General features: G+C 40.9%; 1 protein-coding gene and 1 long non-coding RNA gene across 7 annotated transcripts; both read right to left on the bottom strand.

The window, feature by feature from the left end:
* Window positions 1–3,749: 3,749 nt before the first annotated feature.
* LOC119323045 lies at window positions 3,750–7,415 on the bottom strand. Of its 3 annotated transcripts, XR_005156070.1 has the most exons (5): window positions 7,338–7,415; window positions 5,614–7,303; window positions 5,315–5,534; window positions 4,528–4,758; window positions 3,750–4,411 (listed from the first exon to the last, which is right to left on the bottom strand). XR_005156070.1 is itself a non-coding variant. In XM_037596617.1 (3 exons), the coding sequence occupies exons 2-3, from the start codon at window positions 7,202–7,204 to the stop codon at window positions 4,734–4,736; spliced, it is 948 nt and encodes a 315-aa protein (XP_037452514.1). In that variant the 5' UTR covers window positions 7,205–7,303; window positions 7,338–7,415; the 3' UTR covers window positions 3,750–4,733. The 3 variants fall into 3 exon arrangements, 1 of the variants encoding a protein (XP_037452514.1); XR_005156069.1 differs by having other exon boundaries at window positions 3,750–4,758; XM_037596617.1 differs by lacking the exon at window positions 5,315–5,534 and having other exon boundaries at window positions 3,750–4,758; window positions 6,282–7,303.
* A 4,085-nt stretch (window positions 7,416–11,500) lies between these two features.
* On the bottom strand, window positions 11,501–17,097 carry LOC119320075. Of its 4 annotated transcripts, none has more exons than XR_005154787.1 (8): window positions 16,356–17,097; window positions 14,915–15,107; window positions 14,457–14,590; window positions 14,053–14,359; window positions 13,122–13,238; window positions 12,876–13,026; window positions 12,055–12,239; window positions 11,501–11,857 (listed from the first exon to the last, which is right to left on the bottom strand). It is a non-coding gene; the product is annotated as an uncharacterized LOC119320075 (long non-coding RNA). The 4 variants fall into 4 exon arrangements; XR_005154784.1 differs by having other exon boundaries at window positions 12,876–12,937; XR_005154785.1 differs by having other exon boundaries at window positions 12,055–12,225; window positions 12,876–12,937.
* Window positions 17,098–17,103: the final 6 nt, after the last annotated feature.

The following is a 17,103-nucleotide window of genomic DNA, read 5'->3' as shown; positions in this document are numbered from 1 at the left end:
ACACAGTCTATTCCAACTTATTTCATGGCCTGTTTTAAGTTGCCCCGTGGACTATGTGAGCACATCAATGGGCTACTACGGAAATTTTGGTGGGGTAGTAAGGGAGGTCAGAGGAAGCCGGCGTGGGTATCATGGAGGACTATGTGCAAACCTAAACATATGGGAGGCATGGGGTTCCGAGATATTGAACTTTTTAACCTTGCTTTACTGGCAAGGCAAGTATGGAGATTGCTCCAAGAGCCGAATACCCTATGCGCTAGGGTTTTAAAGGCTAGATATTACCCTGATACGAGTGTCCTTCATGCAACTCTGGGGGCTCATCCGTCCCAGGTTTGGCGATCTCTTTTGGAAGGGAGAGACATTTTGGAGCTGGGAATAATAAGAAGAATCGGTTCAGGTGCAGAAACACATATCTGGAACGACAACTGGTTACCACGCGATTTTAAGCTGAGACCGATTTGCCATGTCACACCTAATCCGCCGCAATGGGTCTCAGAGTTGATTGATCCGGTTACTCATTCATGGAGCAGACATCTGTTAAATGAGCATTTTATTGCGCCGGATGTGGACGTAATATTGAACATCCCCTTGAGCACGAGGGTGCAGCCAGACTTTTGGGCATGGCACTACGAGCAGAGGGGCTCTTTCTCCGTTCGATCGGCATACAGGATGATAAGTGGCATTAAACACCAAAGAGAAGATTGGTTGGAGCACAGGGCGGGACACTCAAATTTGGCACAGGAAAAGAAGTCCTGGTCGCATTTATGGAAAACTAAAATACCTTCCAAGGTAAGGGTTTTCGTTTGGAGACTTTCGCATATGTCGCTGCCCACAGGTTCAACGAGACACCAACGCAAGATGGCTACCACCCCGGCATGCTCTATATGTGGTGCAGAAAATGACTCCTGGAGGCATTCCCTTTTTGATTGTCGGATGGCACGCTGCGTTTGGGCGTTGGGAGACGAGGAGATTGTCGAGGTTATGCTATCCAATAGAACGGACGATGCAAGGTTGTGGTTATTCTGGTTGTTTGAAACTTTGAACCAGCAAGACCTAGCAAAAGTACTCATATCAATGTGGGCTATTTGGTGGGCGAGGAGAAGAGCCATACATGATGATGAATTTCAAAGCCCGTTGTCTACTTTCAGCTTCATAAATCGATATTTGGAGGATCTGAACATAGCTGCATCTATGAAGCCAATGGATAACACTACAAGTACAGAGAATCGGGTTCATAGATGGATTGCACCAGGAAATGATGAGGTAAAGATTAATGTTGATGGGGCTATATCTCGCAATGGTAGGATGGGAGCGGCCGCGGCGATCTGCAGGGACAAAGATGGTCACTATCTTGGCGCGTCAGCGGTCAGTATTGATGGCCTGGTGGGTGCAGCGAGCCTCGAAGCTCGTGCTTGCAGCGAGGCGCTTGCTCTGGCGAGAGACCTGAACGTCACACATGCGATGATAGCTTCGGACTGCCTGCAAGTGGTGAAAGATTTAAACGGAAGAACTTTTTCTTCTTACTCGCTGGTTCTAGATGAAATAAAGGAGTCCATGAATGACTTTGTAAAAATTAGTTTTCGTTACGAGTGTAGGGAAGCAAATTTGGAAGCTCACACCATTGCTAAGGCGGCTTCAGCGTTTCCCTCTGGTCGCCGTCTGTGGCTAGGGACCTTGCCAGACATTGCTTGTATTGCTCCGGCTTTGAACTTTTGAATAAAGTCCCTAGTTACCCTCAAAAAAGAAAACCCACCCCGTTTAGGAGATGAGGCAAAAAATAATTGACCGTTACTGGAATCAAACTCACAACCTACAGTGTTTGTGGCGTTGATTGTGTTACCCTAAAAATAGCGTTGATCATTTTAAAATAAAATTGAATTTAGTTTTTGTTTGTGTTCTTCACGGATTGGTACTAAATTATTATGATGTAAAATCCAAATAACATAAACACAAGGCACAAGTATTTGATTGTGCAGATGTGGGTCATGTGGCCGGGATCTCAAACGCGATCGTTCGCTGGTCTGTCCATGCAGGTGATGCAATTCTTTATTGGTTCCAAGCTTAGGTGGAATCTTCGCGTGTAATGGACATCGTTACCGACAATGATAACAAAGAAAAGAAGTGGTAACAGGGATGGGGTCGCTAGGGATGATAATTTACACGGGCACTTTTGCTTGTCAAAATTAAAAACAAGAAAGGAAAGAGAAAATTGAAAAGGAAACATAAAAATAAGGAAATAACATGAATTTGGAAAAACTTCATGGGCTCGAAACAAGCAAATGGAAAGGGAAGAAAAACGAAAAAACTTCACTCTCCGACATTGCGTGTCGCAACTAGATCGGTCGTCAGTTGTGTGTTGGGGTTGGACATGCAATTGGGTTGAGCAAATTGTGTGTCAATGTTGGAATGCAACTACATACGTGTATTTGGTTGGGTGCGTATGTCAAAGATGGACATAGAGCTAGGACAAAAAGTTGTGTGTTAGAGTTGGACAAACAACTAGTAGTAGATACAAATACTGGGTCGAGTACGAGTTGCATGTCGAAAGTGGACATGCAACTAGATCAGGCATGAGTTGTGTGCTAATATTGAACACGCAACTAAATAAGGGTCTCAGGAATTTGATGATAGATATGTAACTGACACCACCAAAAAAAATAAAGAATTTAAAAAGTCATGAATTGGAAACAAATAGATTTATAATAGATAAAAGAAAAAAAGCAAACAAAAAAAACGCAGCCCAGCTCCTTCAATTCTGCCCGTACAAAAAGGCCTAGGCGCAGACAAAAAAAAAGAACAAAAACAACGGATCACAAGCACATATAACGTGATTCTAAAAAAACACATAAGGTCTTTTAGAGAAACCACATATAACGCAAAAAATTCCCACGTGCCCAGACCCGTACAGGAAAAGGAACGCTCCCATGTGCGCGATCGAAAAAGACACCCGTGACACGAGCCTTAGTGACAAAAAAAATATTTTGTACAAATCTTGAAGCCCCTAATTATGTGGTGAACAACTTATATGTGACATCCTTAAAAAACATCTACTCCCTCCGTTCCTAAATATAAGTTTTTATAGAGAGATTTTACTATGAACCACATACGGATGTATGTAGATGCATTTTAGAGTGTAGATTCACTCATTTTGTTTGTATGTAGTCCATAGTGAAATCTTTACAAAGACTTATATTTAGGAACGGAGGGAGTAGATGTGAATTAGTCATTCTGATATTTCTTACCCAATTTGAAGCAGCCACAAATTTCCACATGCATAGTAGTACATCATCTCCTGGCAGCACGAACAAAGCAGATCCAAATTAGTCTAGAGTCTAGAGTCTAGAGTAAACTGCAATAACACAATCAGCTCCCACATTCAAATACCGTTTACTAACACACATCATAGGATATTCTAATAGTACAAGTTGAAAGCTTGCTAAACTGAAATTGTCTTGCACGATCACAGTATTTTCCAATGCCACAACACCTTATAAATAGCCACAAGCTTGATAAAGACCGAACCTCGATGACGAGATCTGATCTGTTGTTGCGGCCCGACCTTTCACGACACTCCACCTTCAGCACTAGTAGCCTCTCACCCGCGCACGCGATGTACACGAAGTAGAGGGTTTGAACCTTGCGGCCCAGCACGAGAAAACCAATCTTAACAAAGGTACTCACGCGCAAAACAATTTCTACGAAGAGAAATCGCAACACAGAGGTTTTTTAAAGGTTCCTCCAAAACTTGATACGGGTGTCTACCCTGAAAAACACATCGTGTCTATTTCATAAAAATATCACCTGCCCGTACAATGAACGCCCCATAGCTATACATAATAGCCGGACACTAATTGGCCTATTGCCCTCTCGCACACACGTTATAACAAGTCTAAAAAAAACAAATATATCCCTATACGACTTACACGGCCAAACAATAAAATAAAAGGAAACTTTAACCTAATTTGGACTCTACCATCGGGATGATTATGGACTCTAATTGGATTGGTGCGCCATGCATCTTCTAGTGCATCTCGATCTTCAGGTGGACCCCAACCGACTTCTTTCAAGGAAAGTAAACGCCATGCATCACACGTCCTGCTCGCTTCTGCCTGGAACTTCTCTTTGTGTGGGAAGAATAGAAATAGGAAATCTGCAACCTTCTCCTTAATGCCTTGATCATCTATTAATGAACATGAACCTTCGTGTGTATCATGCAAACCAAGCCCTCCAAAATATTTGTACGTGCATGCATTTTTGCCTGGAAACACGTAGAATTTCTTGTCCTCTCTCAGCCCTTCTAGCTGGAACCATGTAGTGTGCTTCACAGGAATAACGAGTAATTCTTGTTCATCGTTGTAACTTGTCATCAGGTATTCCGATGTATATGTAGCGTATTTTTGGACAACACCGGCTTCAGGCAAAACAACAATGACCTCGGTATTTATATCACAAGGGGTCATATCAAAGCTGGTATCAATAACACGTATTCTTTCATGCTCAAGGAACCCGTCTCGATGTCATACTTACTCTTGTGCCCATCCATGCCATCATAGAGGCTATCTTCTTTCACGTTAACATGGACGCTCTCCGCCATGCCACGCCTATGGTTGATGATTCTCATGGTTGCATACACACGCCCAAGGGGGTCTTTTTCACAGGCCATGTTCTCAAACTCCGAGTCACGCCCAGTGAAGTGTATCCCGACCGGATGCACAATTCGAGTCCCCATGGATTCACAGTAAATACAAGGAATTTGCGCTGTGAACACATTAGATGATTAATACATATTGAAGGTTACCGTATAAACTGCATGCAGGTAAAAACAATATTAAAACTGGAAATATTCTGCGGCTTTCAAGTTTCACCATGCATGGAACCATAGAATGTTGACATAAACCATGTGTAATGCATAAAGAAAGGGTGTATGGATGACCGACATAGATGATTTTAAACCATTACAATTTTGTTGGTTGAGGAAATGAGCACGATGGAGAAGGGATCATCCGGCGTCATGCTGATCGCAATGGCAGGCTGTTTGATGGAAATGTTTGACTTTACTAACCTATCAACATGGAGATATTCAAGTAGAGGCAAAGACATTCAACTCTTCCTTTCCTTTTTATCTTTGACACTTCTTTTCTCGATTTTTTTTATTATATTGACTTTACATATGAGGGTTTAGGCTGACGGAGTAATAATAAAACAAAATCAAGTGGTCAGTTGTGGAAAAGATGCCTATATAGCATTGACAACGAGATACACTGAGTAGATAATATATGAAAAATATTGGCATAGGATTGTTTATATAGCATACCAGCACATGGCGGCGGCAGATCCACAGGGCAACAGAAGGACATGCTTCGGTTGTCAGCATTAATTTCAGCAAAAAATAAAGTAGGAGCTTCACCACCAGGGCTTTTGGAAGTAGCCACGAAGTTGACGTGAGAGTGGCCATGGCGATGAGGAGGCCATGGAGCAGGGCCGCGGACCCGATCATTCACAACACAAATCATATGAAGCTTGAACTTGGGATCCTGTAATTCAACATTTGATGAGCATAGGCGGTGGATGAGAAATGTTAGCAATAACCAACAACAGGCAGAGCAAACCTACCCCGTTTGGCATCTGTTGATATTTATTCAGCAGAGCATTGACCTCCTTGGAGATGACTGTATACAGGCTCGCTAGCTCTGCACGTGGGTAACATTTGAGGGGGACTGGGGGAAGTGGAAGTGCCTTGTCATACTCATAGAGGGGATTGCAAGATAGAAACCTGGCAAGCAGGCTTAAATCTTGAAAGGAGAGCTTGTGAGAGTCAATAGGCAGCAGAGACAAGACAGGACTCGGGTTCACCTTGCAACAAGAAGTGAGAAGCTGTGCTTGAGTGTCTGGGTTGGGGTGACAGGCCGCGGTGGCGGCGGCCAAGAAGGCTTCCTCAATACCAGTGTCCGGGTGTCCTACAGTGAGACCAGTGTTGGGGGGGGGCTTGAGTTTGGAGCTTGCAACGAAAGGCAGAGGCTGGTCCATGCCTCAGCACATCTCTCACGATACCAAAGTCGTAGACAAGGTTAGTATCAGTCACAAGGTTGGGATCAGCGAGCACAAGGTTGGCATCTGCCTGGAGCAGGCAGCGCACGGCTTGATGGAAATCAAGTTCATGGTAACGTGTGCAGAGGAAGGAGACCATGCCGTACAAGGAGCGGTTCTCCACCCTGTGGAGGCTCCGCGTGCCCATGACATCCAGCTCGAGTTTCATGGAGGGTGGGAAATTGGCATCATACCAGATGGTGTTGATGATGATGTTGGAGACGGGGTCGAACGGGCCGTAGCAGTAGCCGGCCTTAATCAGGCTGCGGTGGAAGCGAGAGCCTGGTGGCAGCAGGGCAAGGGCCTGGAGGTAGTACCCGTGGATGGTGTCCTGGAGCGTCCGGTTGAGCAAGTTGGTGTGCAGTTGCGGCGCGCTGCGGGGACGACGGCGAAAAGAAGCTTCTGCGAGCCGCCACACAAGCCACACATCTCTTTCACGGGACGGCGGTTCATAGTTAAGCATATGGACGAGCTTAATAATGGCGTCAGAGCGGCGCAACCTTTGCGGTTCGTGCAACGCGGCGAGGAGGCGCAGGGCGTCGTCTATGCGGCTGGAGATGTTGCACCAGGAGAAGACGAAGCGGTAGGCGTCGGGGTGCCTGGCGGCCAGCCCGGCGCACCTGAGGGCCATGTTGATGACGTCTGGGCCGGAGGCATCGAAACCCTCGATGCACTGATCCGACACGACGATGCAGGCGGCAATGAGGACGTCCGCCTTGGCGAGTCGCAGGTAGCGCACGGCCAGGCCCTCCGACAGGTTGGGGAATAAGCGGGTGAGGAAGACAACCATGCCGTCAAGCGACCGGCGCTTCAGGTCATCCTCTACCACAACCTCGCAGGTGGTAGATCTATGGTCGCGGTCGCGCTCGCGCTCGTGCTTGCGCTCGATGAGACTGTTGATCACGATGTTGGATGCCGGGTCGAGGAGGCCGACGCAGAGGCCCTGCAGGCGGTGGCTGCGCCCGAGCAGCTTCTGCGCCTTGCCGTAGTAGGAGCGGATTTTCTGCAGCAGATAAGATCTGGACTTAGACTCTTCCTTGAGCCGGGGTTGCTCGGAAGCGAAATTCGGCTCGTAGATCCGGAGATCCGGATGGCAAGGGTTGGACACCCGCGCCATCGCAGGCGGCCAAGGAGAGACAGAGGGGACTGGATTGTTGTGGGTTGGTCCGGTGGCGGCGGCGCGAGGTAAGGGGAACGGAGGAACAAGGATATCCAACTTTTTTTTTTTTTGAGAATACAAGGATATCCAACTCCTCCTCCTTTTCTCTCTCCCACCTAAACCACCTCGCCTCTGGGTTTGGGCCCAAATATGTCTCCAAACCGCCTCTGCGTAGCCTGGCCGGACTCCGATTTCTTCCCCTTCAGGGCTTACTTATATGTCGTCCGTACCGATTCCTAATCGCCGGACGACGGCTGGCCTAGTAACGCGGATGGTTTGCCCTTTTTTTTTCTTACTAGCAAATATGCCCGTGCGTTGCAACGGGAGGAAAAACTATCAAACTATGCGGGAGTGGTAGAGAATGGCTTTTAAAATGCCAAGGTGAGATAAGGGCTTTTAAAATGTCATTTCAAAAACTATGTCTAAGTGATGTCATGATGAGATAAGAGACTTTTGAAAAGTCATTTAAAAAAAAAGTGATGGTTTGACCATGATTTGATTTCCTAAGGCGCCACAACGAATTAGTTTTGGCTGAGTAAACTGCATTGATGAACCCTACCTAAGCTAGACTGATGAATGATGTATATAATCTTGACCTAGCGTAGCGGTGGTTGTCATAACAATTACCATGATACCAGAATAAACATAGCTATGTATGGAGGCAAAATAGACATTTAGTCATTTTATATAGTTTACAAAAACTAACCCATAGAAAATTGTGTCAATATTTTTTGGCTTCAGCGTCGTACGAAACATGGAAACCTTTTTTTTACCCGATGCGAGGGACTAAATAAAATCATAAATTGAGCTCTACAGATCCCCTATTAAAACTTCGACGCAGGCGATGTTTCGTTTTGTTCATCATTTACGGGCCTGTTTTAATTTTGGAAACATTTCAAAAAAATCATGTATATTTTTTTTTCTAATTCCAGAATGTACTTTGAATACTGGATTTTTTAAAAAAATCATGTTTTTTTCATGAACATCTAGTTGATATTGTGATTTTTTTTTATGATATGCGATTTTTCTTTGAAATCATGAACAATTTATGATTTCTCAATAAATCTCGCAGCTTTTTGAAATTTGGTTCTTTTGAAAATCCTGAATGATTGTAAAGAATGAAAAACAAAAACAGAATTAAAAAGGTAAAAAGCAAAAAACGAAACAGAAAACAGGCGCAACCAGCCGCACATGGGCCGGCCCATTAGCGCGTCGAGGAGGAGGAGGCACGCCATGTACATTTTTTTCTAATTCCAGACTACTGGATTATTATTTTAAAATCATGATTTTTTTATTTCATGAACATCTATTTGATATTCCGAATTTTTTCTATGATATGCAAAAAATATTTTGAAATCATGAATATTTTATTACTTCTCAATAAATCCCGCAGCTTTTCGGAATTTTATTCTTTAAAAAATCCTGAATTAATTTAAATAAGAAAAAACAAAAAACAGAAATAAGGAAATAAAAAGCAAAAAAAAAGAATAGTAAACAGGCCACCCCCCAGCCAATTATGGGCCGGCCTATTAGCGCGCGGGGGTGGAAGACCTGCGTGGCAAAAAGGTGTAGGAACCAGGGATCGAACGCTGGTCTCCTGCGTGGTAGGCCGACACCATGGCCATTGCGCTACCGGAGGATTGTGTAATATAAGTGTATCGCCCCGTAAGAAATAAACCCGTGGTGATTTTGAAATAAATCCGAATCATGTTACTTATGGATGGCATGGCGGGTAATTTATGCCAAATTCGAGGGCAATTTCTATGACGGACGACCAGAAGCACTATTTGCTTTATTAGTAAAAAAATAAAAAAAGGTAAAGATAAAGATAAAGAGGTAAAGATATACTTTTTCGTTTTCTTTGGTTTATTTTTTTTCATCGGTTTTCTGTGGTTTTAATTTGTTTCCTTTTGCTATGGTTTTCTTTATTTTCTCATTGGTTTCTTCTTTTTCTATCTTTCTATGTTATATTTTGGTTTTCATTTTCTGTTTCTCTGTAGGTCTTTTACCTGTTTTCATTTTTGAACGCATGTCTATTTTTTTCTCGGTACACGATATATATTTTTGGGAGCACAAATGAAACATTTTATGCTATATGTTTGACATTTTTTCAATACATGATGTACATGTTTCTCACTTTTTAACACTTTTTTAAATACATGCTTTATACATTATTTTTTTAAAGTTCGCATGCATTCTTTTGAAACACGGAAACATTTTTATACAGGCATGAATATTTTTTTATTGAAAGTTATCAGCATTTTATGAAAAATACACTAACAAACTTCTTATACTAGGTTCACATGTTCTAATACATGATTATCATTTTTTTTCAAATACATATTTTGATGATTACTTTTTTCCTACACATTTGTACAATTTTCATGTACATCATGAACATTTTTTATACATGCTTAACTTTTTCTCAAATAGGTGGTTAACTTTTTTTTTAAATGTGCAGTGACCACATTAAAAAACTAAAAGGAAAATTGGAAGATTAAAATTAAAAACAAAAGAGAGAAGAGAAAAAATAACAAAAAAAATTAAAGAAAAAAAGAGTAAAGGAAAACATGACGTTAGCGCTAGTGTGCCAGCCCATGAATCGGTTCCCTACATTTGAGACTACCCATGCAGGGAGTAACATAGGTAGTAAACGTACTGGATGTACATCAAGAACATTTCTTATACATGCTTAACATTTTCTCAAATAGGTGGTTAACATGTTTTTAATGTGCAATGGGCACATTAAAAAAACTAAAAGGGAAATCAGAAAATAAAAATTTAAAAGAAAAAAGAAAAGAAAAGAAAAATGACGTTAACACTATTGTACCGGCCCAAGAATCGGTTTCCTACACTTAGACTACCCATACTCGGAATAACATAGATGCCACCTAAGCAAAAAAAATGAGGTAACGGCTAATTAATAAGAGAGACAAATAAAGTAACATAGGTAGTTACCATCATAAGGCACCTCCCAAGAAAGAATGAGTCTACAAGAAAATAAATGAGGCCATATATGATACTATCTTTATATTAGTTTGCACTATGAAGATAGTAACGTGAACTAGTAACAGCAACGTGAACTAGTAACATATGCATGTTACTGATCTAAGTTACTCCCTGCTATGACTAGTCTAAGGCAAGCTTTTACCTCCCTACTATGACTAGTAGACTGCCTGTGCGTTGTCACGGGCATTTGAAAATTTATATTGGTTGCATGTAAAATTATACATACATAGAAAGATAGGCAATAACAAATAAAAAAATAATTGAAATCTAATTCGCTGCAATGTACTTCGATAAAAAAAGTAATTCATACCTATACACCTGATGCACAAAATAAAGAAGGTGGTACACAAACATTGAACTCTTTATTCTGCAATGCATTACAAATGATAATAACACTTGAATGCCTTTTTTTAATTCTTAAAATCGATTGCCTCATGAAAGCAAGTGCATTGTTATTATCCATTAATTAAAAACAACACATGAAGGATTTTTTTCCTTTAAACAAATGTCCAAGAAGTTACAACCAGAAACTTAATTGCAATATGCAATTGCCTGGCAAACTATTACATAATATGGATTTAAGGGCTTGAAACCATACAATTTATCATTTAGAAAGTACTACAGAAAACACAACTTCTAGAACATGCTACTCCTACCTCTCTTGTGACAGGTAGACATATCAATCTTTGATAACATTTTTTGTTTAAAATTTTATTGGCATTTATTTGTATTTTTATAACACTTTTTCAATTTTATTTGAGTTATGTAACTTCATATTTGGTGTACCGGCTCAAAAGGATTTTCACATAAAACTCAAAAGAAAATGGGTGTGTTGTAATAGGAGCTATGCCATAAAAGGGAAGTGAGCAACTCCTATTCAAACACCAACCAACTCAAGAGAAACCCTAATTAGACATACACTTAAACATTAACATCAAATATAAGGGTGAAAGGGTGAATGGCATGGAGCATCAATTGCGAATAAAAAGGCTAAAACTTGCCCAGAAAATACACTCCCTCCATTCCTAAATTTAAATATTTTTAGAGATTCCAATATGACATACAGATGTATATATATACATGTTTCAGAATATAGAGTTCACTCATTTTACTTCGTATGTAGTCCACATTGGAATCTCCAAAAAGACTTATATTCAGGAACGGAGGGAGTAGGTCACAACTCACAAATTCACAACATACTTTCTCCTTGTATTAGCACAAAAGTCAAATAATGCACGGTAGGACTGATGAGAAGGTATATAATATTAGTCTTATTGGTTGTTCATTATTCTATGAGAGAGAGAGAGAGAGAGAGAGAATCGACACCCCCAAATTGTCTCCGTATGTCTAGGCTATCCGAAAACCCATTCCATATGTGAGAAGGAAATAGGTAAGCACATCTATAGACAGCACGCTAGATCCGGCAAAGAAACACAGTTTTCTAAAATATTACAAAGCATCCCAATGATTTGACGTTATGAATTGCTACGAACTTAAATGCTTAATACAATCAACAGAAAAGCTACCAGCATGCTTCTCCATTTTGAGCCAGTCCACCTATTGAGGACTTCTTGGTTAAAACCTGCAATCATTCTATATAGCCTGCAAAATAGGAGGTAAATATCAGAAAATAATGTACAAATAATAATTTCAGAAATATTAAGGGAAAATATTTTAGGCTATGAAAGAAAATCATCCGCACAAACCACAAGACCTTTAGCTTGATAACAACAAAGTTCAAACAATCAGACGTAACACATGAGGCAGAAGTCTTTCATGATAAATTGGTAGTGGCTCACCTCCGCTCGATGTCGTCCTCTGTCTTTGTTGTGTCGCTCCTTTTGAGTGTTGCTTCTACCGCTGTCCACTTGGTGAGCGCACTACTGACCCATCCTCACAAACAGAGCAAACTGCCAGAGCCCAAAGTTTGATGATGTTGATAGGATGCGCTTGGCATTCATGAACCTATGCTAAAGAACAAAATCTGACATTTGTAAATTTTATCAAAATATGGTGGATGCAACTACATAGATAAAATTATAAATTATTTCAATTAACTAATAATTTAAAGCAAGCATGTTCATAATATAGCAAGCCGGGTCATCCAATGTTAATTGTGCCAAGAACTTAATTTTTTTTCAATCAGACCTTGATTTTCCTTAGATGAAATTGTCTCTGGTGTGTATGAAGCATAATAAATCAATTTAAAAATGGAACAAATACATGATCAAGGATTCTAGTCAAAAATATTTCACATCAGCTAAACATCATTGCATCCGCAACTAATCAGAAGTAGTTATAAAAGTGCAGCAACTACACAAACATCTCAGTTCACAAACTGTAACCCTATTCACTGCTCCTGGTTGTGTGAAATTTCTTCAGCAAAGAGAAAAACAGAGACAGGAGAGAGCGGCAGTGATGACGTGCACCGTCTGCCCTCACCTCGCAGCCTTGCAACATCTAAACCAAAAAATGCAGAAGCGCACTGTTAATTCATTCCATTCCATTTTTGAAATTTTCATGACAACCTTGAACAGAAATAGTGATTTGACTTCCCAAGTACAAAGTCAAACTTAGTGAATAAAAACAAATATATGAGAAAGCAAGAAACATTGCTTACCTCAACCAATGACGACAGGTCTGCTTATGGAACATGCCAAACGTGAGTGTGCGAATGCTTCCCTGCAGCGACATGGCATCACATGTAATACTGTTTAAGTTGCCACATTCTTCCTCCACAAAATAAATTATGTACACCTTAGTTTATGCACCTAAGAATGACATGATGAATCATGGGTAAACTATAACCAGCCTATAGTCAACTTTTTCTTATGACATTTATAGTACAAATAAATACTCTATTCACCTTTAGGTATGTTGCATTTGCTGCTTCACAAGGAAGAGTGGGAGGCTCATGAGCTGAGACCTTGAGGGCATGTCCGAGTAGCTGAGTAGAAGAGCGCTCGTCCAATTCCCAGTTTCACTACCACAAATTCGGTAGACCAGATCATAATTTCAGTACCACAATTTAATATCAATACCATATACCCCGAAAAAGAATGGTTTCATTTTAGTAGAAAATCATATCCATCAGTTTCAGTGAAAAATCAAAATCCATTTTGAAAACAAGTGGAGGTATCTTAGTAATAAAAAAATACCACATCCATTTCAGTACAAAAATGAAAGCCAATTTCAGCTTCCGATTCATCGCAATGTCAATATTCAATTGAAATCTTAGAACCGCTGAGTCAAAATAAATATTAAATTAAAATCTTATAGGGACTTTATCCGGTTTAGGAGTTGAGCCAAGCCTATCTGATTTTAGAGTTTAGGGTTGTAGTGTCCACTTAGACAAACGAAAGCTGAAGATAAAAGAACTCACAATCCTAATTTGAATTTGCTAAAACCGGAACTGATTTTAGTTTCAATATTGAAAATCAATGCTTCTATTATTCTTTTAAGATTGATAATTGAAAAGCCATTTATTTATTTTGTTGTTGTTACTTTATGTAGTGGAGACCTAGTAGACATGCATGTTTAAAAAATCTGGTGACGTGGTTAAAACACCCCTGCAATAATCCTCAGATTATACTCAATCTAGGAATCTATACACTATCTAATTTTGTCAGTTTATCGTTAGCTTGTGTTTTGACTTCAGGTTTGTAATGTACTTGGACATTAAGAATCTAGAAAATCATAATTTAGCCACAAATTCATTTGGAGCTCATGAATAAAACCTATAGGTACGTCATGCCACTTGATCAGTGGTACAACCTCGTGAATAAGTCAGAGCTTACCTTCAGATGAGCGGATTCCGTTGTCCCAACAAAACCGCCCACTTCGCTGAAGTGTTGCTGCTGCTGAAAGGCAGAGCACCAACACTCTGAAGACGTCGATCAAGTGCTGGTCTGTTCGTGGAGAAAACAATGACTGGGTGGCCTTCCTCTGCCCAGGGCTGCTGGCTCGACAGGGGGTTGGCACCAGGGGGGTGGGTCAGCACCGTCGCCCATGGGGCGTCAAGCTCCGACAACCGGACATCGCATGGCTGGGACCCGCGCACCCCCACGGCTGTGATTTATCCTATTCATGGGCAGGACCAGCCAACTGCAATTTGAAATGAACAATCATTTTGCCATTAATATCTAAGATAATGATGTTGTACAACCAAACAAATAAAAAAATCGAATGGAGTGGTATAAACCAGAGAGAGGGAGAGTGGAATCCTTGATGAGCACAGGGGCAGACGTCGCTGGCAGTTTTTTCCTCAGTGAAACTGATTGTGATAACAAGCATGGTGGTGATGCCAACAAAGTCCTATAAATCCGATGGCTTCCCCTGATGACAGGGTCACACAAGTCAACAACTCATTCATGAACTGTAATTTTATATGCAGCAGCAAACAAGATTGATTTTTTGTGTTCAAAAGTTGAATAGATTCCACTTGAACCTCAAGAACAAAAAGAAACCTCGCGCTTACTTAAGCATCGATGAGTGGCAACAAAGGGAAAACAAAGTGCGAAAGAGATGTTAACTGCAAACTGCAGTATCTTCATATGTACTTCCCTTGTAGTTTTTTCTTTCTACAGATTCAGTTGGGAAGGACCCAATGGCCAATCTGTTGATACAATAAACATGAGAAATACAACTTAAGCACAATACCTTCACCAGCTGGCCATTGCACGGGGCAGCACGACAATCAAAGAGTCAGCAACTAAGCTGGTAGTGGACGGGCTGTCAGGCTCTTCCACGTTGTGCTCGCCGGTGCACCCGCCAGGCAGCTGGCCGCCTTCCCTCAACTCTGCCCGCTCACTGCCGGCAGATCAGCACATGGTTGCATCAGTCGGCAATACAACTGCCCATCAAAGAAAAAAAAAATTAGCACAAAACTGGGATTAAGAAAAAATGAAACTTGACATAAACGCCTAATCTAAAGCTGCAATTGGAAAGCAAACGATGTTAGCTCAGATATAGGGTACAGCAAATGCATTTTCTCTGCAAATTTATAAACCAGTAATATAACCACAATTGCAGTACAGAAAAAGGGAACAGTTGGTTTGATTTACAACAGATATACAACCATCCACTTGCATCATAGGGTACCCTGCTCCCTCGAGCATCCAGTTGAAAGGTATTCACTAGCCATGGGGAACTCCACCCAGATTTACAGGCAGAAACATATTGGTACACAAAATTATGCTAGCCATTGAAACTTTAATCATACAAAGATTTGGAAGACTGAATCCTCTTGTTTTTTGCTTTCCGTACATTCTCGAATTTTTTAGTTTTTGAGATGGCCCTGGCAACTGCTTTAATTTTCCTCATACTTTTGGTCCTTTAAGTTCTAGTTAAAGAGACAAGATATGGCCGTGGCAACTGCTTTCATTTTCCTCATATTTTTGGTCCTTTAAGTTCTAGTTAAAGAGATAAGTGATCAGATAAAAAATACTCATTGTACATGCATATGCCAAGAATATGAGTCCCTGAAGAAACAGAGCACACTCAAAGGCAAAAAGGTAAGCCATAACAGAAGGAAAGCACGAGCGCAAACTTGGGTGCCACTAATTCACTTTCAGGAGCACATCGGAAAACTTTAACCAGAAGCCTTGGAGGGTATAGGAGAATAAAGAATACCATAGAAGCATAATTCCACACAACTTTAACAGGAAGCCCTAGTCATGGTCTGACAATGAGCAAAAGAGTCTGACAATTCAAATATCTGATATTAGCTTTAAACATCTGCTAGATTAGGAAGATGTAACACCAGTGACATATTTACTTTTATGTATACCAGTAGAACAGCTAACCTAGAAAATGTTATGGACAATATATAGTGCACTGTGACCTCTAATTAGATAAAAAGAAATATTTACCTATTCCTATTGCTGCTTCCTTCCTATTTTTTATTGCAACATAACAATAAGTTCCTCAGCTTTCTAGTTTCAGTGCAAATTAAAATCAAACTGGTTGTGTGAACATAGAAGCATTTATTCAGAAATGAGGAAGCAACAAGTGAAGAATGCCTAAAATTTAAGGAAAATGAGCAAATAAATGGTCATTAATATTCCAGGTAATAGCTGCGGAATGGAAGAGGATGTTTGACCTGAGCTTGAATGGAGGCAGGATAGCGTTCTGGATGACCATCCCGTGGCGGCTGCTTGGCAGATCGATAGGCGGCTTCTTGGCAGATCGATGGCATATTCAATGCTGGTCGGCACGGTGGAGCGGTGCCATAGGGAGGACGCTAGATTGGAGATCCGTTCAGTTGCCCGCGCACTGGGTTGATCAATAGCCCGTGGCGGCATGAAAGCAAGCGGTGATCATGAGCATTTCATTTTCCATGACAGATGACATGTATAGGCTATAGCTGGCGAGCAATTTTCTTGTTTGATAGTCGTCGTTGACACATAGATGTGCAACACAAACCGAACCCATGAAACCATGGAAACATAAGTTCAGGAATAGAAGAACTAAAATGGATTTGTTCAGTTTGGTTTAAAGATGTGTCAGTTAAAGTAGACTACACGTAATCAAGTTGCTGGTCCTAACCACCATACATAAAAGAGCCCATACACATTTCACTAAATAGGAGAGGAGCAATCATTTTTCGCAATAGCTAAACTATAACTGTATCCATCCAAATATCATTTTCCTCAGCTTTCTCTGTCCTTTCCTTTTTATCTTTCTCTGAATTTATCTTTTACCTCTACCAGTGCATATACATATGGCATTACAGCGCAAATAGAGTAGGTAATCACAAGCATGTGCAAACCCAATACACGAAGAATCATATTTGGTACACAGAGAAGGATACCTCTGCAGTCACGGCATTGCAAATACGCAAAGAATCA

Source organism: Triticum dicoccoides, chromosome 6B (genome assembly GCF_002162155.2).
Source record: "Triticum dicoccoides isolate Atlit2015 ecotype Zavitan chromosome 6B, WEW_v2.0, whole genome shotgun sequence".
Lineage (NCBI taxonomy): Eukaryota > Viridiplantae > Streptophyta > Magnoliopsida > Poales > Poaceae > Triticum > Triticum dicoccoides.
Note: the sequence above shows the minus strand (reverse complement) of the source record. Positions and strands in the feature narration are given on the sequence as shown.

What these genes read in the sequence shown, in the direction of transcription:
- LOC119323045 (XM_037596617.1), bottom strand. Translation starts at nt 7,204, where the DNA reads ATGGCGCGGGTGTCCAACCCTTGCCATCCGGATCTCCGGATCTACGAG. An exon ending in ATCATCATCAACACCATCTG is followed by an intron (nt 4,759 to 6,281) that starts GTATGATGCCAA and finishes ATGTGTTCACAG; the next exon opens with CGCAAATTCCTTGTATTTAC.